The following is a 25,668-nucleotide window of genomic DNA, read 5'->3' on the forward strand; positions in this document are numbered from 1 at the left end:
AATTATGGTATGGTTAGTTGCACTAAGCAGCTACATTCACTTTCATTTGTTAAACTATCCCATTGATCTAATACCACATTACTGGTGTGTTTGCATCTCAGTGCTCTGATACTCAATCAAGTGTAACAGCTGGGTCTATCTTTGTACATGCCAACATTTTCAAGAAAATTTCAGTACAGGTATAGATTGAAATGCACTGCACATTTTCTGGCCTAATTGATGGGATGTGCTCACAGTGGTAGATCCAAATACAACTCAAAGTAGGACCCTGCTATGAAATCGGAGACTGCAGGACTATGATTTCAAAAGAAAATTTGAAAATAATACTCACTCCAAATTTCCATCTCAGAATTGCAATCCAAGAAAAATAAAACTTGTGCAAAAAGTTTACACTTTGTTAAATATGCATTTTCACAAAATCTGATGTAGGAGTTGGGAGGTCATATTGCAACTGTACAGGACGTTGGTTAGGCCACTTTTGGAATATTGTGTGCAATTCTGGTCTCCCTCCTATAGGAAGGATGTTGTTGTGAAACTTGAAAGGGCTCAGAAAGGATTTACAAGGATGTTGCCAGGGTTAGCGGAGTTGAGCTATAGAAAGGGGCTGGATAGGCTGGGGCTGTTTTCCCTGGAGACTTGGAGGCTGAGGACTGACCTTATAGAGGTTTATAAAATCATGAGGGGGATGAACAGGGTAAATAGACAAGGTCTTTTCCCTGGGGTGGGGTGTTCCAGAACCAGAGGGGTATAGGTTTAGGGTGAGAGGGGAGAAGTTTAAAAGGGACCTTAGGGGCAACTTTTTCACGCAAAGAGTGGTGCATGTATGGAATGAGCTGCCAGAGGAAGTGGTGAAGGCTGGTACAATTATAATATTAAAAGGCATCTGGATGGGTATATGAATAGGAAGGATTTAGAGGATATGGGCCAAGTGCTGGCAAATGGGACTAGATTAGGTTAGAATATCTGGTTAGCATGCATGACTTGGACTGAAGGGTCTGTTTCCATGCTGTACATCTCTAAGACTCTGGCATAATTTTTGATTAGAAATGGTGGAGATAGTTTTCCTTTTCATTGCATGGGATAGCAGCTCACCCTTTTCATACACAATTTGCTTGATTTTCATTTTAAATTGTTGATTCATTATGGAGAGGCACATTAAACTTGGTGAAAAGTCAATACAGAGGATCAAGAAAGCAGACTAAATCTCTAAACATCAAAAAAGTAGTGATGTTATCCTAGATTCTAATTCTTTAATCTAATGCAAACACGTTATTAGATTCAATATTTACAATGTTCTAGTGGAGATTGATACATCTGTAGTTATTCACATATTTAGCCTTCCTACTTATTTAAAGTCTTCAAAAACATGCTGAGTTTGAAGATCAAGTTTTCTGGGTGGCACTCACATCACACTATAGTTCATAGACGCCTGATTTCCTGAACAGAACAATGACTTTTCACTGCTCTTTACAGTCTGGAAGGCTGCATGAGACAGCTATATCCTGTTATTTAATAAACAAGTGACGCCAGAGACCAAGAATCATACAGTGAGTTACTAGCACCAATTTATCTCTACACAATAGTATTATCAAATAATTGCATTGTTGAGTTTGGAGATGATTTCTGGGCATAGTCAACAGTTATATTACTTAGAAATAGGTGCATACACAATAAGCCATTAATATGCTATTGCAAAGTTTTGTTTTTTTAACAAACACAAAGATTCCATTGCGTTTTACTGAAAATAATCTTTACTACCCACATCCTCACTTTGCCTCAAAGCTCAGCAGTTCCAAAGCTGCTTTTGTTTTTAAGCAAGGAGCTAGCAATTTACAGACACCAGATTCTCTCGGGTGTGAAGCAAAACTCTGCTGATCAATGATGCTTCAGTGTTGGTTAAATAATTCACTCCACCAAAATGATATTTTAGTCGATATTATGTTGCTGGAATATCACAAGTCACCATAGTCCTCTCAGACCAAAGGGCTGCTGTCGCATTAGGTGATTTAACCTGAGGGTCACCTTGCCTCAAATGAGTGGAGATGTTGAGGAGGGCACTTCTTCACAGTAACCTTGCCAGTGTGGAAATTGAACCCATACTGTTGGCATCACTCTGCATTGCAATCCAGCTGGCCAGCCAGCCTTCAGAATATTGTGATGCTGGTGAAGCCAGAGGCAAAATGACAGGCACCAATTATTTCCAAATTACTTCCGCTTTCTTGTAGGGGTATAAAATGTGCCCAACCTTTATCAAGCAAGTACTTGATTGTTTTGCTCCCTAGCTTTATTTAGGATTGGTTGTAATGTTGGTGCATTAAGAGAGAGGAGACAAACCTGCCTCCAGCAGATGCCAGCTATCTATATGTGATTCCTATCATTGGAGGTGGGGTGTGCATAAGGAAGCTAAGTGGCAGATTTGGCATTAGGGAGATGGGTACTAATGATACGCTTGTTCAGGTGTGTATTGGCACCTGCTAAGTGAAACCCTATTGAGTGTTAGCAGCTAGAGTCATCTGAAAATCTTATTCAGTCTTCATGAAAAACCAGAGATGTGTTGCTGGAAAAGCGCAGCAGGTCAGGCAGCATCCAGGGAACAGGAGAATCGACGTTTCGGGCATAAGCCCTTCTTCGGGCTTATGCCCGAAACGTCGATTCTCCTGTTCCCTGGATGCTGCCTGACCTGCTGCGCTTTTCCAGCAACACATCTCCGGCTCTGATCTCCAGCATCTGCAGACCTCACTTTTCCCTTCATGAAAAACCAGTCAGGTGAATGTTCCAGCCAGTTATTGGGAGAGATCAGTGGGTGGTAGTCTGTGATTCCATCAAAATAGTAAACTGATCCAGTTGATCAAAGACAATAAATATTCCTCTGTAGGCTACAGCAGAACTGGAATATCACAGACATGCTTGTAGCTTTATAAACAAACTTCATATCTGGCAAACAATGCTTCTTGTCACTTTGAAATGAAGAGATGTAGACAGAGTTCTTTTAATGGCAAAGTTTATTGTGGACTTGTCTCTTTTTTATAATAGATCTTGCTAACGTTAACAGTAATTTGGGGCAACCAAAATGCATTAACAGAATATAAACTTAGATTAGTCTTAAAAAACTTGTTTAGAAAGCTTAGACCAGTACAGACAGTAGAAATAACAGATTGGAAAATAGCTTGAAAAATGCTAATACAAAGATAATCACCAATCAATTACTCATTAATTTTCCCAAAGGATAATGTATAATTATACCACAATAATGCTAATTTAAGAAGGGTACCCTTCTCAAATTTGTACATGTCCAAAATCCAGTTAATAGCAAATGAAACAAAGTCTACTGAGTGTTTTTGATAGTTTCATATCAACTTATATTTCTTAATAAGGGCTATAACAATCAATGATAACAATAAACACAATACTTAATTCTTTTTGCCCTATTCTTATTTCATCAGGATAGAGTACCATTATTTTTTAGGTGATGCAAAATTTAATTTTACAAAAATGCATTAGATTTTCAGTCACATTCACCACAATTTCCAGGTGCTGCAGTGGAATTAACTACAGAGGCACCCTACTTCACATCATCCAACTAGATGACAGGTACTTAATCTTACATGAAGCAGGTTTGTGAGGAGTTTCTTTCTGTTCGTTCATAATCTAAAGAAACATGAACACTTGCTAGAATCATGTGGTCAATAGATATGCGAAGATTGGAAGGTGACTGGAAAGTGAAAGTTACCAAAGCACTTTCTAGCTGCCCACCTGAACAAAACTGGTCATTTTACTTCAGCGGTCTTTCGGACACTGCTGCAATTACCCTGCAGTTTCCCGGCTGCCTGTGGTTGGAGGCAGACAGTCAATTATCAACACACCTCCTGTTTAGGCTGGAAGATAAAACAGCAGGATATACGGATTTAAAATGACTTTCTACACTCCCTGTCCACACTCACATAAGGTTTGGCTCTGGGTAAGGTGCACAAAGTATCTTTCACTGTGGATACATAGTCCATTGCCTATTATTGAGCTTGTGGAAAAGCACAGAAATCATCACATCAGAAAAAAAACAAGTGTGACTACATTTTCTCTCACTATATTCGTCACCCTGATGTCCAGCAAGTAGGCACTGGTTAAGTAACTTTTGATTGTTGAAATCAGTAGTTTTGTAAACAACAGCTTGGATAGCACATCCTCTTTTTTTTTTAAGCATCTTCCAAATTTTTAGACGAGGACTTAGCATCATCATGTCTGACTACTACAACAACTAAATGAATATCCTTTACATAAGCAAAGTTTAAATGATATGCAAGAATTTGGAAACCAATTCAGCCTGTAAGAACATAAAAAGATTAAGAAAAGCTTTTGATATCTGTATCATATTTTGACTCCATGAAAATCGAGTCCCTACTCAGTTACAACTCCAGTCATCCCTCAATTTTACATCCGTGCATACGACATTGCAATACACGGTGGGAGAAAGGGTGCAAGGGTTGAATTGGTGACATTGGTTGAGTGTGAGTGAGAGAGTGTGTGTGTGTGTGTGGGTGGGGGGGGCAGGGTATAGGTTGCAAGCAAGAAAGGAGTCATCAAGAACAATTAAACATCTGCTCGATTTCCCAAAGGTGGCAAAGACCAAGTGACTTATTACAGACTTGAAACAAAACCAGAACCTATTCCACTCTAAAGTCTGCAAAACCAGCAGGAAACATGTAATCTGCCTATTTACATTGACATGTGTAAGATGCTTTATTATACTCCATAGGTATATTGATCAAGTTAACCCTCACATTCTAATACAATTTTTAATTCAAAAGTTCTTTTACATACCTTTTAAAACCTCTCAAAAAGTACTGTATATTTAGCAGTTAAGTAGAATGGAAAAATTGCTGCTTTACATTTCCTATATTTTATATTACCTCATACACTCGGAAGAATTTCCCTTGTTTCAATTATGCCAGAGAGAAAGCTATCTTTACAATAAATATTGCAGTTTCTGGACAAAACAGGGATACTTGTATATGATCCAAAGGCAAGCATCTTCCCAGTCCCACCCGGTCTTCATTCCCAATGTTGCTCCTATATTTTAATGTGGCCACTACCTGCTGCATTACATCATTTATTGAAGTGAAAGAGCAGACTGGAGTCTGAAGATCAAAGCAATGTCTGAGCCACAGCTTCTCACCAACAGACAGACATATACATTTGAAAGCTAACATTTCTGACCTTGGCATAAACAATTGTAAATGGAGGAATTCAATACCCAATTGTTAGTGAATACTGCAAACTGACACTTAGAACTGATAATAATGCCAAGAGGCACGGATATTTTTCAAGGCCTTATTTTTGAATTTCCATAAGGCCTTAATTTGTAAATGCCACCAGGAATTTCTTTCTTGTAAGAACAAATAAAGAAAGGCATGACTTGATAGTTCAAATATTTTGTTCATGAATCATGGTGTATGTCACAGTTTTCTTCTTTGAGATTTACAATCCTGATAAACCGATTCTCACTACATATATAGGGCAATGCATCTCCCTGGCTACCATGACCTTGGATGGGAGAGAATCAAAAACTGTAACTATCTTGCTGCTAATTTTCTGATTAATTTTCACTGATTTAATGTCTTAATTTTCACTTAAATATATGAATTTTCTAATTCATATATTTCAGCAACTTGAATGTTTTTTCTTATTTTCTAATTCAGACGTTTCAGCAACTTGAATATGTTGTTTCTTTGCCTCAGAAACTTAAAAGTGGCTATTTTAATTGTCTCTTCCATCCATGAGTGCAATTGGACCATACGATGAATTGCTGGTAGGTCACAGAGGTTACTACTTAAAGCATTTGTGAGATATTGCTGGAGAGTCTGTTCAAAAGAGATCAAATGAGTCACTATTCAATTTCTCATTCTCTTGAATGTATTTCAGAATATCCAGTTCATCCATGTCAGCTGCCGTGTTTTTAAAGGAACGGTGTTCTGTTGCGGGATTGCTCTTCATTTCAGATGACAACGCTGCCTTTTTGGGCACACTTGGTTTGGCGGGCACACTTGGTTTGGCGGGCACACTTGGTTTGGCGGGCACACTTGGCTTGTCTTTATTGCTGGAACTTAGCTTCAATAACTTCTCCAAGTCATCTTCAACCCTAAAAATGAACAGCATGATCAATTATTTGATAGATGGATGTATTTTGTTTTTTAAACATGTTACGTGTTGGAGTGTGAAGCAGGTGGCCGATTGTCCCCTCTCCCTACCCTATCAAGGAAAATCAGTCTCAATCTGACTGGCAGAGAGCTCAGTGGTGCTGATGGGACTTCTAAACGGTGCAGTTAAAAAAGCGGTGGTGACTGGGGGCAGGTAAGCTCCAGCTGAGTATATAGCTATTGGTCGGAATATGGTCTCAAAAAAGCAATGATTTTGCTCTAAAAATATTTCAGTTTTTAAAATTCGTACTGGAGTGCACTGCATTTGCCATTGAGAGTTTCAATGAGCGCAGGAAACAGATATCCCACAGAAATCAGTAATTCAAATCTAGTATTTCTTTTTTAAAATTGGTGCTTCCAAGTTTTGTATGACTGATCCCAGATTCTAAATAGAAGTCATATGTAGGCAGTGTATTCTCAAAGAAGTGAAGCATTAAAAAAAATCTGTTAATATACTTTAATAATTTGATTCTGAGGCGGTACAGTGGCACAGTGGTTAGCACTGCTGCCTCACAGCGCCAGAGACCTGGGTTCAATTCCCGCCTTTGGCGACTGTGTGTGTGCAGTTTGCACATTCTCCCTGTGTCTGCGTGGGTTTCCTCCGGGTGCTCCGGTTTCCTCCCACAGTCCAAAAATGTGCAGGTGAGGTGAATTGGCCATGCTAAATTGCCCATAGTGTTAAGTGAAAGGGTAAATGTAGGGGAATGGGTCTGGGTGGGTTGCACGTCGGCGGGTCGGTGTGGACTTGTTGGGCTGAAGGACCTGTTTCCATACTAAGTAACCTAATCTAATCTAATCCCATGGAGGTAGAACAGCAAATATGAAGTTCCAAGCTGGCAGCTAAAATGCAGGTGGCCACATTTAAGAAAGAAAGGAAATGTCCAAAAGATGCTGATTAACACACAAAGACAACAGGATAAATGGTTGAGGAGAGCAATGAAAAGCAAGTATTAGATTTATTTACAGTTAACACACTGGGTAAAACGTAAAGAGTGGCAGAGTCAATGGGGAACTTCAACTCACTGGGGAGGAAATCCCAACTCGGAGCTGCTATTTAACTGAATTGGTGAATTTCCCTGCAGACCCAAAGCACCATCAAGAGCACTAGCCACATCTGGTACTACACACAGTCCCAGATGGAAGGTGTGTGCACCCATATGTGTCGAAAGGACAGATTGGCTAAAACTGCAACTACCCACTTACAGGGAATCAGTTTAGCTCAATTGGCTGGATTGTTGGTTTACAGCAGTGTGATGCCAACAGCATGGGTTCAATTCCACGAGGTTACCATAAAGGACTCTCCTTAATCTTTTCGCTCATCGGAGGTCTGATGGCCCTCAGGTTAAATCACCATCAGTCGCTTCTATCTGTTGATAAAAGAGCAGCCCCTATGGTCTGACACAGGGTAGACAGGACACAGAGTCTCTCTGGCAAGACTATGGCAGCGGCGACAACAACCACCTTAAAATTGTGGACAAGGGGTGTGTGGGCAGTAGGTAGTTATCCCCTGAAATCCTATGGCCATGATTCCATGCCTCCTGTTGACTCACTGGTAAATTTCTCCACATTACATTTAAAACAAAGCAACTTCAATGAATTGATCTTACCACCTCAAGTATGTTTCCAGTTTGCTTACTGGCAAATGGGTACAGGATCCAGTTTGGATCACAAAGATACCCAAGATTAAAGGATGTATAATTGAGTGTTGCGACGTTTTACCAGTGGAAGACAATGTACTCACTTACAGGAATTACTACCACTGCTATCTCAGAATATCTAAGGGTCAAAATTTGTCATACTGACCAACAGCAAAGCATTTGTCCCGGAAAGCCTAAGAATCAAGATAATTGCCCATCCTGTTAACAATTAAATACCTGAATAGTTCTTCAGTGCTTTCATCAAAGTTTACATTTGTAGCACCAGCTTGAAGATCAAAAGCAGCTGGAAGTAATAAAGGGTCACCTGCTTGGACAGTTCCTCCCAAGTCTGGGTCCTCAAATAATCTGAAAGCAGCTACAGAAAGGGCTGGTATTAACAGACAAGTTATCACTATATTTTGTACATTTCAATTTGAATTTCCTGCTTATAGTCCATGTAATACGTGTCCTTCTGATGAACCAAAATCTGATCGTGTTTATAAAGTCCTTGAGGTGAATTATGAATCTGTCTGCATTATGATATACACTAGAAAAGACAGATCTTTTTCTGTAATTAAGGACCCTTCCATGTTGGGGGGAAACAATGTTATCAAGCTATATGGTTTTGGCCATATATTAGTGATTGAGGGATAGAGGAAAAAGGAAATGGATCAGTTAGCAAATTGGATGCAGTAACAGGAGCCGATTTCTCATCCACACTGAACAATTTCAAAATTATATCTTGAAGCGGTAGCAGTTCTCATAATGTGACCAAGCATCTGCTAAAATGTTTTTAATGTCAGAATTAAAAGATTAAACGAGAGCTGACACAGAAGGAAGTGAACTAAAGAATAGAAACACATGACAATTTTACAAATTATCTTTCCTCAATATCAAACTGAACAAGCTGTCGTGAAAAATCAAATTTAATCACATTTTTAAAAATTTTATAATTGGAAAACTCTTTTCATTAGTTGATCATCAACCTGATTATAATAAACATGAAGAAATTTTGTGTACATCTGCTAATATGCTTTACACATGTTGACAATGATATATTTTGCTATTTCATGTGCAAAGATCTGTCTAAAATATTTAGTCCTGATGTGTATATGTTTTAAACTCAGTTCAAGTAGAATCCTTTTAACAGTCAGCTGGCTTTGTTCTGGAAAACAAGAATTGAAGGAAAACATACCATGGTAACATGTACAAAGAGGTTGTGATCAAGCTGATGGATGAAACTGGGGATACTATCATGGTGCCAGCTTGATCTATTGGCAATATCCTTCCTTGAGTCAGAGGATCAAAGGTTCAATTCCAATTTTAGGGTTTTGAGTACATAACTTAGATTGACATATTATTGCAATTCAGATGGAATTCACAGCTAGTGGATGAGATGTTAAACAGGATAACAATAAGTGCACAGACACGACTAGAGGCAGTATTTATTTATATAATAATTAAATAATTGAAACACTATGAAGATGGTAGGACAGGTGGTGCCTAATTGCAGCATTGTGAGAGAGCTCATGGATGCCAATACACTCCAAATCAATTATGTAATGTAATTCAAGGACCTGTAGCCTGAGAAACTTCTGCTCAGAGTCAATGAGCTGGAGTGAGAGCTTCTGGATGCTGATGTGTCAGGGAGGGAGAACGTAACCTTGACATGTTGTTCTGTGAGACAGTTACATTCCTTAGACCAGAGTCGTCTTGACCATGACAAGGAGGAAGAAATTGGTCCTTCGTCACCCACTGTTCCAATAAAGAATTGTACAATTTACATCTGAGTTGAATTATGTTGCATGCATCAATCTGCGCCTACTCTACTGGCACTGCAACATTTACATTGGTATATTTGTAGATAACTTTACTGGTTGCCTAAAAGAGTCATCAACATATGCAAAAGAGTCATGTTAGGACAGCCAGGCCCCCTCTGCTAAACAGAGTGCCTCAAAAGCAGTTTGTATTAGGCCTGTTTCCTCTGGTTTTCCTGCCGATCAAGTGGGCGTCATTGTATTCCTTTTTAAGGCTTGCCCTCTTATCAGTTCTACATATCTCCCAAAAGATTGCTGCTGATCCAGGATTGGTCCTCCATTCCTTTAAAACCCCATAATCTACTCCAGAGAGCCATTGCTCATGAGATAAACAGGCCAAAATGGATCTTACAAAATGAGTGAGCTACCTTTTGAGATATCAACTGATACTTGAAAGGAGGGGATTAATCTTATGAGGAGGTGGTGCCAGTATCCATTAGTGTTGAGAAAAATGCAGGCAATCATATTACAACGAGATACAGAGAGGACTTGACAGGGTGGATACTGATAGGAAGCTCCGGGCTGGGGGAAACTTTTACTATGGAATGCAGTTTAAAAATAAGATGCTTCACATTTAAGACAGATGAGGAATTTTGCTCCCGCCAATAGGTTATAAATCTTTGAAACTTTCCTCCCCAGGGAGGAGTCATGGGGGTCACTGAATAAGAACAATGGCAGCAGATATATTGGAACACCACCCCATGCAAACTCCCCTCCAATCCACTCACCATTCTGGGAGAAAATCCTGAAATTCCCTCCCTGAAGGCATTGTGGGTCTACCCCCCAGAACGTGGACTCCGGTTCAAGAAAGCAGCTCATCACCACCTTCTCAAGGAGCAACTGGGTGGGTGGAGGAAATAAAAGCTGGCCAGCTAGAGATGCCCACATCCCACGAGTGAATAAAGAGAATATTGCAATGGTCAACAGATATTTGATTAACAAGAGAGACAAAAGGTATTGAGAGTGGGCAGGAATGCAATCAGATCAGTCATGCTCTTTAATTTTTATAAATGTGAGGTGCTGCATTTTGGAAAGGTAAATTAGGGCAGGAATTATACATTTAATGGTCAGGTCCTGGGGAGTACTGCTGAAGAAAGAGACCTTGGAGTACAGGTTCATAGTTCCTTGAAAGTGGAGTCACATGTACAGAGGATAGTGAAGGCGGCATTTGGTACGTTTTCCTTTATTGGTCAGAGTATTGAGTACAGGAGTTGGGAGGTCATGCTGCCGCTATACAGGACATTAGTTAGGCCACTGTTGGAATATTGTGTGCAATTCTGGTCTCTGCTATAGGAAGGATATTGTGTAACTTGAAAGGGTTCAGAAAAGATTTACAAGGATGCTGACAGGGTTGGAGAGCTTAAGCTCTCGGGAGAGGCTGAATAGGCTGGTGATGTTTTCCCTGGAGCGTTGGAGGCTGAGGGTTGACCTTATAGAGGTTTATAAAATTATGAGAGGCATGGATAGGGTAAAGAGGTAAGGTCTTTTCCCCAGGGTGGAGGAGTCCAAAACAAGAGGGCATAGGTTTAAAGATGATAGGGGAAAATTTAAAAGGGACCAAATGGACAAGCTTTTCACGCAGAGGGCAGTGTGTGTATGGAATGAGCTGCCAGGGGAAGTGGTCGGGGCTGGTGTAATGGCAACATTTAAAAGGCATCTCCTTGGGTACATGAATAGGAAGGGTTTAAGAGGGATACAAGCCAAGTCCTGGCAAATGGGACTAAATTAATTTAGGATATCTGGTCAGCATGGATGAGTTGGACCGAAGGGTCTGTTTCCGTGCTGTACAGCTCTATCTTATTGAATGGCAGAGCAGACTCAAGAGTCCACATTTACTACCCTGCTCCTAATTCACATATCCATCAGAAGAGGTCAACAACTCATTCACATGAGCAAAAAGGAGACCTTAATTTCACGCGAATCTTAGGCTTCACAACAGACCCACTCACTGGCTCCATGTAGCGGTTAATGTACCAAGAAAGGACCATAACCAATTTCTATCCTAAATCCAAGCAGTATGTTCTGAACTTCTATCAAGTTAAAATATGGTAACTCCGTTAGTGGATATAACCACATGAATACATTCCACTACAGATACCTGTCTAGAATGAATATCATCACAGTTAGTAAATTGTCATGTCTTATTTATATACCTTAGAAATAATAAGCTTGCACTGTAAATTGTCAAAGGAAAGATTCATAAAAATAAGGCTTCAGGAAAATATCTATCATCTCATAAACTTGGCAAATCAGCAATGTGATTGTAAGATGAGCTGTTTCTGCGATACGGGTCACCCAGAGAAGTCTTAATTAAGTGACAGACATCTCAATCCAATGCAGTCATTAGGCAGATCATTTGCGGTGATCTCAGTGGATAAATGTTATTGAACTAACTTCAAATGAAACAAGTCAATAGCTGCATTAAAAAGCAGACAGATGTATATTGGAGGTGAACATGTGCAACCTCCATTAGGATAACTGCAGGAACTCCACATCAGTGAAAAGGAGTAAATGCAATTATTAGCTTTTAAGTCAAAACTCACCATCGTTCAAAAAGGATTTCTTTGTGGCTGGGTTGGTGAAACTTTTCACTGGTTCAAAAAGCCCAGCATCAGCATCCACTTCCTCATCAAAAAGTGTCAGGTTCGGTTTAGCTTCCTTTCTCGAGGCCTCAGTTTTCTTCAATCTGTAGCTGGAAATCAACAATCTAGGAATCAGGACGTTAAAGGCAATATCTCTCTCCACAACCCTTCCTCCAAACTTAAACAATTAATGGCTCTACAAAGTTTACGTTTTTAAAGACAGGTCGTCCAATAATTACAATACGGTCAGTTTTGCTATAACGCAGTAGTTCCATTCTTGTGCAATTCCGTGTTATAGGAGAATCGTGTAATAGCTGCGCCATTTAAACTAATGGGGCTGGAGTCACATTTTAAACCAACAGTTTAAAATTTCACATTTAAAGTATTGCCAAATCGCCAATTGCGTTGTAGCTAATTTGTGTTAACGAAACATGCTTTATACAGAACCACCTGTATTTCCAAACGACTTATGTTTAAATGAAATTTTTCAGCCATTAAAAAAAATAATTGTTCCCCAAATTCAGAAAAGTGGGATTTTAAAATTCATAGCCATATAGAAACAGACCCTTTGGTCCACCCAGTCCATGCCAACGATAATCCCAAACTAAGTCCCACCTGCCTGCTCCAGGCCATATCCCTCCAAACATTCTTAATCATGTTGCAATCTCTGTGGTTGTCATTTACAAAACATTGAAGAAGAATTAAAAGTAATTGTCATTGTGAGCACTGCTCTAAGCAATGCAATTATTATTAGTTAACATTTAAAATTAAAACTCGGTCACTGTGATACTGCTTAGAACATCCTCCCATCTGTATTTTTAAATAATATAATTTCTAGTCTTTGCACTGATTGTCTGTTTCTATTTTAAGGAACCATTGTACATTGTACATTTTTTTAAAATGTGCTGATTGTGGAAATAGCACAATTCTATTTTCTTGAGAGCGGAGGGAGCGAGGAGCCAGGAGTATTTGAAGATTGATGCAATTTGTTCAGAGTCTGAGTCAGCCGACAGGAAACCCTGCCCATTAAATGAGTCCTTCTGGCTTTAGTCATGTTCCTGGTCTAATTATGGCTGGGTCACCACTACCAACTTTCCTTTCTCTTCGGTTTATTCTCCACCTAAGGAGAGTTATATTTGGCTGGGAGATGGGGGTTGACAGAAGTGGAGCATTGGGAGGATCTGACCAGCCCGTGTCTGCGTGGGTTTCCTCCGGGTGCTCCGGTTTCCTCCCACAGTCCAAAGATGTGTAGGCCAGGTGAATTGGCCATGCTAAATTGCCCGTAGTGTTAGGTAAGGGGTAAATGTATGGGTGGGTTGCGCTTCGGCGGGTCGGTGTGGCCTTGTTGTGCTGAAGGGCCCGTTTCCACACTGTAATCTAATCTAAATCTAAATCTAAACAGAAACATATGAATTAGGCCAGTTGGCCCCTTGTACCTGCTCTGCCATTTGATAAGATTATGGTGAAACTGATTGTGGCGTGAACTCCATTTCCCTGTTGAACTCTAAACTCACCGACTCCCCGATCAAGTAAGATTCTCTCAGTTTAAGAATAGCACATGACTGAGCCTGCACTGCTCTCTGGGCTAGAGAATGCCATAGACCAATAACACGGAGGGAATAAAAAAGACCCTCAATTAATAACCCATCGGGGCCATTACTGTCCTTTAGGAAAGGAAACTACCATCCTTACCTGGTTTGGCCTACACGTGACTCCAGAACAACCGCAATATGGTTGACTCTTAATTGTCCTAACATTTTTTAATTATACATTTTTTTAAAAATTTAATCTGTTCATGTTTCTCCCACAAGGGGAAAGATCTTCTCTACATCCTGTACTAACATTTTGTGATTCATGTACTGGGACAATTTTGTTGATATTCATAGTACAGAGAACATTACAGCGCAGTATAGGCCCTTCGGCCCTCGATGTTGTGCCACCCTGTGAAACCAATCTGAAGACCATCTAACTGATACCATTCCATTCTCATTCATATGCCTATGCAATGTCCATTTAAATGCTCTTAACGTTGGTGAGTCTACTACTGTTGCAGGCAGGGCGTTCCACGCCCCTATTACTCTGAAACTACCTCTGACATCTGTGCTATATCTACTACCCCTCAATTTAAAGCTATGCCCCCTCGTGCTATCCATCACTATACGAGGAAAAAGGCTCTCACTGTCCATCTGATCTAACCCTCTGATCATCTTAAATGTCTCAATTAAGTCACTTCTCAAACTTCTATCTAATGAAAGCAACCTCAAGTCCCTCAACCTTTCCTCCATACCAGACAACCTCTTAGTAAACCTCCTCCGAACCCTTTCCAAAACTTCCACATCCTTCTTATAATGCGGTGACCAGAACTATACGCAATACTCCAAGTGCGACCGCACCAGGGTTTTATACAGCTGCAACATGACCTCATCGCTCCAAAACTCAATCCCTCTACCAATAAAAGCTAACACACTGTATGCCTTCTTAAAAGCCCTATCATGATTTTCATTCCATTGATTAATACCCAATTTTCTTAGTCAAATCTACATGTAAGAATACTGTACTGCATGAAACCATTGAAGCTAATTACTTTTGCTTTCACTAAACCTGCCAGAGCTGAAGCATTGAATTGTTTTATGACAAAAAATTGCCAGCTCTCATTTTTTAAAACAAGGTGGAACTGGGAGCTCAAAGTTGCCATACCCAAGCTTTCAGCATCTAACAATGGGACCTTCACTCTACTTCCTGCAATTGGATTCCAGCTGAAAATGGAAACAATCTGCACAAAACGTACTGAGTTTAAAAGTGCAGCAGGTAAGTTCAGACAGGAAACATCTTACTGCCCTCCCGCTGATACTGTGTACCTTAAAGAGGGAGTGTGCTGGACTAGAGACTCTCCTATAAATAAAACATTACACTGATGCCAATTTTAGTATAATGTAAGAAATTAACAGAAAAGCAAAATGAAATAGGATTTAAAAACCAAAAGGACTGCAGGTCAGAAAAAAAAATAGAAATTGCTGGAAAAGCTCAGCAGGTGTGGCAACATCTGTGGAGAGAAATCAAAGCGAATGTTTCGGGTTGAGTGACTCTTCCTCAGAACAGGAAGTAGAATCATTCGATTATATTGTCTCTTTATATTATGCTGCTTTCCTCTAAATGAACTCAAAGCAATTAGGGTGACACTGTGGCTCAGCGGTTAGCACTGCTGCCTCACAGCGCCAGAGACCCAGGTTCAATTCCACCCTCGGGCGACTGTCTGTGTGGAGTTTGCGTGTTCTTCCCAGTTTCTTCCAGGTGCTCCAGTTTCCCACTACAGACCAAAGATGTGCAGGTTAGTTGGAATGGCCATGCTAAATTGCCCCATAGTGTCCAGGGATATGCAGGCTAGGTGGATTGCCCATGGGAAATGCAGGGTTAACAGATGGGTCAGGGTGGATGCTCTTTTGAGGGGGTCAGTGTAGACTTGATAGATGAAATGGTCTGCTTCCACACTGCTGAGAGTCTGGACAATCTGACCGCAGTTGTGCTCTGAACCCAGTGAGGACATCAATGGGTATTCATACCCTGACAATTCATACTTACTATTAAACATTCTTCACAAAATAACTGATTACAATCTGCCACACAATTTAAATCTCACTTTCCAATCTTCAGCTCTAGGTAATTATCCTCTGCTACAGCTTCAATGCATTCTGAAATGGGGAGCAGGCAGGAGGATGGGGTCGTCACAAACAACTGATGGAGCAGATTCGATGGGCTGAATAGCTTAATTCTGCTTTATATCTTATGATCTTTTGGAAACCAGGTACCAATTTTCTAACCGATGGATTTATTTACACAATATAATATTACATGTCTGCCTCCTCCAGCACAGTGCCCCAGAAGTCTCTTTTTATCTGTGCTTAATGTATTTAATCAATCTATGCTGTTGACCTGTATTTCTTAATCTTATTATTACAATTAAATACCATGCACAATGGCAAAACAATTTGGTTCCTCAAAAAACAGCAATGTTTACAGTGTTATTAAAGATTGGTTACTTTGTTAGTCTTGGGCGTTTACATGACATCCACATTCAAATGCTTCCACAGAAGTAATAATACACTACTTCCAAATATCAGAGTCAAACAGCATGGAAACAGACCTTTCAGTCCAACCAGTCAGAGTCATAGAGATGAAAATGTGTTGCTGGAAAAGCGCAACAGGTCAGGTAGCATCCAAGGAGCTGGAGAATCAACATTTCGGGCATGAGCCCTTCTTCAGGAATTCCTGAAGAGGGGCTCATGCCCGAAACGTCGATTCTCCTGCTCCTTGGATGCTACCCGACCTGCTGTGCTTTTCCAGCAACACATTTTCAGCTCTGTACTCCAGCACCTGCAGTCCTCACTTTCTCCTAGAGTCATAGAGATGTACAGCATGGAAACAGACCCTTCGGTCCAATGCCAAACATAATCCCAAACTAAACTAGACCCACCTACCTGCTCCTGGCCCATATCCCTCCAAATCTTTCCTATTCATGTACTTAACCAAGTGTCTTATAAACATTGTAATTGTACCCACATCCACCACTTCCTTGAGAATTGCAATCCACATGCAAACCACTCTCTACATAAATATAATTGCCCCAATTGACCACGAAGCATTCAGAAACGCTGCAACTAGTTTCAGCCTCTGCCCTGAAATGTGGACAAGGAAGATCTGCCTGACTATAAAGACATAATATTGAACTTTCTGTTGGTTTATTTTACAGATTTATAGCAGTTTTAAAAAAAAAAATTTAGATGCTGAAGAGTCCATTAGAACTGAGTTTAGCCTCGACAAGCGCAAGCATTCCTGGCACCTGGGGTCAGTTTGAGATTCAAGCAAGTGCGTAACTATTGACTACATCAGTGCAATGTGTGTAAGGTACGGACAACATTCATCAACTGACGGAGAATTCCGTTGTGATTCAGCAGCATACATAATTTAAATCCAGTGTTAAATTGCAGCAAAGCACAAGACGATTGTTCTGGTCATTTAAAAGTGCAAAATGCAAAACAACTGTGAAAGCATCATTTAGAATTAAGTTCCTCTGTTCCCATAAATATTTAGTATTACCAAGGAGAAAAAGAAGCGTTGATTTGATGGTTATTGTTTCATTCAAACTCACACATAACTTTCAATTTGAACTCTCTGAAGGATTTACTTACTGATTTAAAAACAATGCCATTTTTATTAGTCATTGGAAAAGGAAGCCTCAGAGCACTATTTTAAAGTGGTTACATTTCAGGCAATCACCCTCAACAGGAGGTTGAAACTCCTGAGTCATCTTTTTGTAATTATATTTCTGTACAACGTCCCCAGTTGTCCTGTTTTAGCCGGGGTCAGACTTTAATTAAGTTGTAAAATGTAAAACTGATTCGCAGTGGAGGAGAAAGTGAGGATTGGCAGCTGAGACATTGTTGTTCAATTTTCTATTCATTGATCAGAAGTGACTCCAGTTATGAACACTCCTGAAGTATATAACTGCAAATGACTTCAAAGAAGTGACATTTACAAAATAGTGGTGAAAGTGAGGACTGCAGATGCTGGAGATTAGAGTCAAGATTGTGGCGCTGGAAAAACGGTCAGGCAACATCCAAGCAGCAGGAAAACCTTTCAGGCAAAAACCCTTCATCGGCATTCCCAATGAAGGAAGGGCTTAATCCCAGATTGTCAACTCTCCTGCTCCTCAGATCTTGCCTGACCTGCTGCGCGTTTCTAGGTCACAGTCTCGATTTACACAGTAGTCCTCAACAGAATAGAAAATATGCTTTTTGCAAGTTCGTTGCTCATTGCTCTTTGCTTAGTTAAAAAGTAAAGAAATGTTACTGAACACTGCTGAAATATTTGTATCGATAGTCACAGGTGAGGTGCCTGAAGACTGTAGGTTGGGCTTACATGGTGCCACTGTTTAAGAAAGGTGGTAAGGACAAGCCAAGGTAAGGCATTCGGCAAGGTTCCCCATGAGAGCTAGCAAGGTTAGATCTCATGGAATACAGGGAGAACTAACCATTTGGATACAGAACTGGCTCAAAGGTAGAAGACAGAGGGTGGTGGTGGAGGGTTGTTTTTCAGATTGGAGGCCTGTGACCAGTGGAGTGCCACAAGGATTAGGGCTGGGTCCACTATTTTTCATCATTTATATAAACAATTTGGATGTGAGCATAAGAGGTATAGTTAGTAAGTTGGCAGTTGACACCAAAATTGGAGGTGTAGTGGACAGCAAAGGAGGCTACCTCAGATTACAACGGGGTCTTGATCAGATGGGCCAATGGGCTAAGTGGCAGATGGAGTTTAATTTAGATAAATGCGAATGCTGCATTTGGGAAAGCAAATCTTAGCAGGACTTAGACACTTAATGGTAAGGTCCTAGGGAGTATTGCTGAACAAAGAGATCTTGGAATGCAGCTCATAGCTCCTTGAAAGTGGAGTCACAGGTAGGTAGGATAGTGAAGGCAGTGTTTGGTATGCTTTCTGTTATTGGTCAGAGCATTGAGTATAGGAGTTGGGAGGTCATGTTGTGGCTGCACAGGACATTGATTAGGCCACTTTTGGAATAGTGTGCGCAATTCTGGTCTCCATCCTATCGGAAACTTGAAAAGGTTCAGAAAAGATTTCCAAGGATGTTGCCAGGGTTGGAGGATTTGAGCTATAGGGAGAGGTTGAATAGGCTAGGGCTGCTTTCCCTGGAGCGCGGAGGCTGAGGGGTGACCTTGTAGAGGTTTATAAAAACATGAGGCGCATGGAGAAGGTAAATAGACAAAGTCTCTTTCCTGGATTGCGGGAGTCCAGTACTAGAGGGCATAGGTTTCGGGTGTGAGAGGAAAGATATAAAAGAGACATTTTCAAGCAGAGGGTGGCACGTGTATGGAATGGGCTGCCAGAGGAAGTGGTGGAGGCTGGTACAATTGCAACATTTAAAAGGCATCTGGATGGCTATATGAACAGGAAGGTTTGGAAGGATTTGGGCCAAGTGCTGGCAGGTGGGACTAGATTGCATTGGGATATCTGGTCGGCATGGACTAGTTGGTCCAAAGGGTGTGTTTCCGTGCTGTACATCTCTATTTCGAGGCCCAACATGCAACTGGTCTCTGCACAATTACTTAATGAGTTCTGCATGTGTGTAGTTATTAAAAAGAGAGTCCTGTTCTCCTAAAAAGGTTTGGTGAGTAAATTTTTGTTTAAACATACCTGTCCAATTGAAAAGCTGTGAGATGGTCATTGTACTTTCAGAATGATGGATTCCTAAGTACTCAAAGCCTGACCTATTTTGCTGCCCATGATTTGGACTTTTTCATTACACTAAGCTTGCAGTTCAACTTCCATCTGGGTGTCCAATTTTAATAATGTTTCTGTCCAGCAAAACCATGGGAGAGATCACAGGTTTGGAAGGTGCTCTCTAAGGATCTTTGGTGAATTCCTGCAGTGCAACTTGTAGATGATACTGAGTGCTGGTGGTGGAGCGAGTGGATATTTGTGGATGTGGTACCAATCAAGCAAGCTGCGCTGTCTTGGATAGTGTCAATCTTCTGGAGTGTTGCCCATTCAGGCATGGGAGGAGAATGCCATCACACTCCTGACTTGGGTCTTGCAGATGATTGACAGGCTTTGGGGAGTCAGGTGGTAAGTTACTCACTGCAAGGTTCCTAGCCACCAACCTGCCCTTGCTAGCCCAATTCAGTTTCTGGTCAATGATAACCCTCAGAATGTTACTACTGTAGTACGCAATGATGACAATACCATTAAATGTCATGGGGCAATGGTTAGTTACGCTCTCATTGGAGATGGTCATTGCCTGGTATTTGTGTGGCAAGAATGTTACTTGCCACTCTTCAGCCCAAACCTGGATATTGGCCAGGCCTTGCTACATTTGAACATGGACTGCTTCAGCATCCTAGGAGTTGCAAACACTGAACATTGTGCAGTCATCAGCAAATATCCCCACTTCTGACCCTACAATGGGTGAAGGTCATTGATGAAGCAGCTGATGATTGGGCCTAGCACAATCCCCTGAGGAACTGCTGCAGCAGAATCCTGGAGCGGAGATGACAGTGGTGTCCAGATAAGACTCCTTGTTCCGGGTAGAACAAATAAAAAGAATTTCTCCCCCTCCCCCCAATTTTCATTGACTATACTTTTGCTAGGTCTCCTTGATGCCCCACTCAGTCAAATGTGCTCTCGACGTCAAGGCCAGTCACTCTCACCGCACTTTCAGAATTCAGTTCTTTTGTCCATTTTCAAATACGAATTGTAATGAGGTCAGGAGCTGAGTGGCCCTGGCAGAACCTGAACTGATACCTGACTTTACAACGTTATGCTGTTGCTTGATTGGTTGGTGAGACAGCTCTTCCCATTTTGGCAGGAGCACCCAGGTGTTGGAAAAGGAGGACTTTGCAAGGTCAACAGGTTTGAGTGTGCCTTTGGTGTTTCTAGTGCTGAGGTCAATGCCTGGTGAGACTATTTGTGAGACATTTTAGCTGTTTTATACAACTGACTGGCTTAATAGGCCAGTTCCAATGGCAATTAAGAGTCAACGTGTTACTGTGGGTTTGCAGTTACATGGAGGCTAGACCAAGTAAGAGTGGCAGCTTAACTTCATTAAAAGGACACAAGTGTACAACTGAATAATGTCTTCATGGTCGTCATGAGACTTTTAATTCCAGACTTTAATGAATCCATGTTCCCCAGTCTGCTGTGGTGTGATTTGAATCTGGATTCCCAGAACATTACCTTGGATCTTTGGATTAATAGTTCATGGACAGTAACCCCAAGATATCACCTGTCACAAAGGATTGACCATATTTTGGCTACATATTAAAATGGACAAGCAGATGAGTAATCATAGAATGTTTCTGAACCAGAGGAATTGATATACAACTTTATCTCAATCATCATCTTCTCAGTGTCAAAAGCACACAATTTAATTCTTTGCTGAGAGTAGTGTTCAAAATCTGCTGTCACTTCACAATAAATCTGACTATTTTGTCAGAATGCCTACACGCTATATGTTTGTGCTGCAAAATCCTAGGATCTGGCTCAATTGCAGTTGTTAGATTAAATTTCAAAGTACGCAGTTTAAATCTTACCCTCAGGTCTATCTGATTCAGTTAAAAGACTAAACAACAACCGAAACAAACTTCCAGACTATTTCAACCGGAAACTGAAATTTAATGGACGTCTAGACCAAATAATCAAGAGTTGCCAACACATTGACAGCTTTCAATAGGAGCTCTGAACAAACATCAGAGCACCTTCCTATAAAAGTTATTTTTTATTCTAAATGGAGACATTTTTGTTGGGTTTGATTTCTTGGATGCAACAGATTGCCAAACTAGACAAAAACTTGATGGAACTTAAAAAGGAGAAACAGTTTCCTCAGCAGTTTGGGAAATAAAGTTAAAACTTAAAATTTAAGATCAAAGTTGATCTTTGCAAAAACCCACCACTTTATGACACACCAAACTACATAACAGCTGGCATAACATTGTTCCAAAAGGCATTCAAGCAAGCATTTTGTACAACTTCTGTCTCAAGCTGCAGCCTTTGATGCTTTTGTAGATAACCATTTTGAAAAGAGGTACAGAATAGAAACCACATGTTTAAAAATATTTTTTCTGCATTAATAGAGTGACAACAATTTTCAGAACAGCGATCCATTCCACACAGTGTCCAGAAGTGAACAATAAACAGTTAGATGTTTCACTGATTTTTATCACTTTAACAATTATTAATTCAGCTATGTAACTATCCAGTCTAAACTCCACAAAATTTAAAAAGTAGACAATAAAAATAAACTGCAAAGAGTACGGGCTGTGGATCAGAGCACAGCCACAAACAGATGCTTATGCACAGAATATTAATATTTTTAATGTCATATTTAGGTACTCATTGCAGATTATTCCCACTGGGAGGAAGGGAAAAATCCAGTAACTTTTCTGCATCTTTTAGCAGTCAGCTTTAGAGCTGCCCTGGCCAAGAATGTTACAGCAGGAACTCTGCACGTTGTATTAACTGGTAGTGGAGCTAATTGTGGAAACACTGGAAGGGGAGAAACATTGAAATGTTTACTTATAAAGCTTTACGCTTTAAACAAAACTATTCAACCTTTTACATTGCTGATCTTAACTTCCAGTATGACAATGCCAGAAAGGTAACAAATAAATTAAGAAAAGCTAGCCACACAGGTTTACTTGAATCAGTTTAATTAGGCATTTCACAGCTTTCTTGACTTAACATCGCCGATCAACAATTTCAAATCACAACTTCTGCCTTCACTTTTGCAAGGTAACTGTTGGTAATAACTGTCCTATTCATACTTACACCCTTGTTTCTAGTTCACTATTGTCCATATTTGACTCTATTATCATTCTTACATTGAACTTAAGGTGATGGCCACCAGTTCCAAATTGTGTCTCATTCAAATTATTCGCCCCATTTAGTTTCCAGAACTAAGATACGCAATAATCTTTTCACTCTTGTACTAAAAGCTTGAAACGTTTGAGAAAATGTTTGTTCATGCATTGAAGGCATCACTGCTAAAGTCAGCATTTATTAACACATCCCTGAAGGCACGGCCCATTGGGGGAAACATGATTAAGCTCACTCTTGGTGGGAATTGTCATTGTCTGGCACTTTTCTGACAGGGTCCTTGCCACTTAAAAGCCCTCGTCAAAGTTACGCTGCATACAGACACAATGTGTCAATATGCACTGGGTCTGACTGCACAGTTACTAACCATCCTTTCAACTTCAATGCAAAGATGGTCACTGAAAAACTAGCTGAAGAGTTTCCGGCCTAGCAGAGAGTTTTGGAGCAACATCAGTCTCTCATTGCTGGGTCAGCATTTATCCCCCATTCCTAATTGCTATTGAACCAAATGGCTTGTTAGACCATTTCAGAGAGCAGCTAAACCGTTACTGGTCATTCTGATATAACGTATGTTCCACTAACACGAATTGGCTATAATGCAATTGACAAACTGTGGGCGCTGTTTGGATAACACACTCTACTGAACGGGTAAAGCGAGTTTCTATAGCGATCTTGTACAGCACGGTTTTCTGTAGTAGTTTTCCATAGCGTGATTTTCTTTAGCATGGGAATGCAGAAGAACATAACTGTTGCATTACAGCAGAATGACATTTAATCACAAACTCACAAGATATGAATCACAGAGTCTGCAGGCCAGGCCAGGAAGTGATGTAGATTTCATTCCCTGAAGGATGTTTGTTTAAAAAAAATAAAAACAGAGATTGCTGGAGAAACTCAAAAAGTCTGGCAGAAAGCAGATTTAATGCTTTGGGTCCAGTGACCTTTCTTCAGAAAGGAAACATACGTATTTTTACAATTATCAAAAGTAGCATGGTTACGACAAGGCTAGTTTTTTGCGGAATTAAAATTTCACCATCTGTTAGGGTGGAATTTGAACTCTTGCTCTCAGAACATTATTCAGCTCTCTAGGTTACTAAAGTGATAATACCACTACACCACAGTGAAATTTAGCATCTGTGATGATGGAACCTTTAGAGCAAGCAGAGATGGATTATACGCCTGACACCTCTGGCTGGAAATGAAAGATGCTTTCTGAAAACAGTCAACACTTTTGTTCTATATGACAACATAAACTTTTATGCCTATACAACCTCAGCACAACAAACCAAATACCCAATGTAATCTCACGACCTACACTACACAGAGATGATGGCATTTTTTCAACCCACTCATCTCCAAATTTGTTAAATCTTCCAGAAAGTAATCTTATGAATTTAATAAATTTATTCTGAGAGCACACTCAAAAATATGGTGTAATTTGGAAATCAGCTAAGTGATTTTAATTTTCTGAAAGTTCTATTGTTAAATAAACTGAGAAGGGGGGAAACAAAAACATCTTCATAGAGTAGGTAATTTTAAAAAGTAAATATCAGAACTCCTTTGATTATTTTTTGGAACTCTGTCCCGATGAATTCATGATAAAGTTTGAGTATTACTGAAAAACAGAGACATGCTGTCAATGTTATTACTGAAGACTAACAGAGGATGTAGTTAATGCTGAAATTTAGATTCAGATCAGAGTCCTGGTTTCTGCCAAATAGATAATTAATAAATATTTTTCTTCATCCTATAATTTGATGACCTTGTATGGATTCAGTTTCCTCGGTTCTGATAGACATGTGCAGTGAGCCATTACCAAATACATAGAGTTTTCACATAATGGCTCAGTTTCAGCAATCCATTTTGAAACCACTTGGGAAGAACGATTTTATATCTGAACAATTACATCACTCACATCCATTTAAAAAGGAAATGCATTGCCTTTTTGCCTTTAATAGCTTAACCTATTAATTTCTGATCCCATTAAACATCATAGTTCTCAAATTCTGCAGAAAATTGTCAAAGCAAATAATGAACTGAAGCAATACTCACACTTGGACTCAAATGTTTCAAAAAAAAAGCTATTTTCTGAGATTACAATCTGAAAATGACAAATACAGAACTCTCAATAACACAGCAAGCGACAACAGCCCGAAAAAGGTCCACACTGTGCTCCAAACCAGCCTTCGACCATTTTAATTATTCCACACTATCAGCGTACCCTTCTATGCATTTCCCCACTCCCCCTCACCTTACATAACACATTTTCCCCTTTTTAAATAATTAGTTCATGGGATGTGTCCTTCAGTGATGGGTTAGCATTTATTTCCCATCCCTAATCGCCCTTAAGGCAGTAGTGAGCTGCCTCCTTACACCGCTGCAGGTTATGTGCAGTAGGTAGACCCACAATATCCTCGGGGAGGGAATTCTAGGATTTTGACCCAGCATCAGTGAAGGAACAGTGATATAACGGAGCAGCATGGTGGCTCGGGCGTTAGCACTGCTGCCTCACAGCATCAGGGGCTCAGGCTTGGCCAACTATGTGTGTGGAGTTTGCACATTTTCCCCGTGTCTGCGTGGGTTTCCTCCGGGTGCTCCAGTTTCCTCCCACAGTCCAAACATTGTGCAGGTCAGGCGGATTAGCCATGCTAATTTGTCCATAGGTGTCCAGGGATGTGCAGGCTGGGTGGGTTAGCCAGTTATGGAGTTATGGGGAAAGGATGGAGGGTGTAGGTCTGGGTGGGATGCTGTTTGGAGGGTCAGCATGGACTCAAATGGCCTACTTCCATCCTATAGGAATTCTATGATATATTCCAAGTCAGAATGGTGAGTGGCTAGGTGGTGTTCCCATGTCTAGATTAGAGTAGTGCTGGAAAAGCACAGGTCAGGCAGCAGGAAAATCGATGTTTCGGAAAAGCCCTTCATCAGGAATGAGGTGTTCCCATGTATTTGCTGCTGTTGTCCTTCTAGATGGTAGTGGTCATGGGTTTGGAAGGTGCTGTTTAAAGGACCTTGGTGAATTTCTGCACTGGTAAACACTGCTGCAACTGAGCAT

The 25,668-nt window shown here is 40.4% G+C and overlaps 1 protein-coding gene across 2 annotated transcripts in view; it reads right to left on the bottom strand.

Annotated features, from left to right (window-relative positions):
- Positions 1-2,984: 2,984 nt before the first annotated feature.
- hs1bp3 (HCLS1 binding protein 3) overlaps positions 2,985-25,668 on the bottom strand; it is a 64,859-nt gene continuing 42,175 nt past the window's right edge. Inside the window, exons 5-7 of one of the 2 annotated variants that reach the window (XM_087977339.1) lie at positions 12,189-12,331; positions 8,066-8,204; positions 2,985-6,133 (exon numbers count right to left, since the gene is read on the bottom strand). In XM_087977339.1, the coding sequence (XP_087833465.1) occupies positions 5,860-6,133; positions 8,066-8,204; positions 12,189-12,331 (556 nt within the window). In that variant the 3' untranslated portion in view covers positions 2,985-5,859. Of the gene's footprint in view, positions 6,134-8,065; positions 8,205-12,188; positions 12,338-25,668 lie in introns of both variants that reach the window. The other variant, XM_043676809.2, reaches the window with a different exon arrangement.

The sequence above is a fragment of the Chiloscyllium plagiosum genome, unplaced genomic scaffold (genome assembly GCF_037043375.1).
Source record: "Chiloscyllium plagiosum isolate Xiang-an unplaced genomic scaffold, Cpla_swu_hap1 HiC_scaffold_3, whole genome shotgun sequence".
Classification (NCBI taxonomy): domain Eukaryota; kingdom Metazoa; phylum Chordata; class Chondrichthyes; order Orectolobiformes; family Hemiscylliidae; genus Chiloscyllium; species Chiloscyllium plagiosum.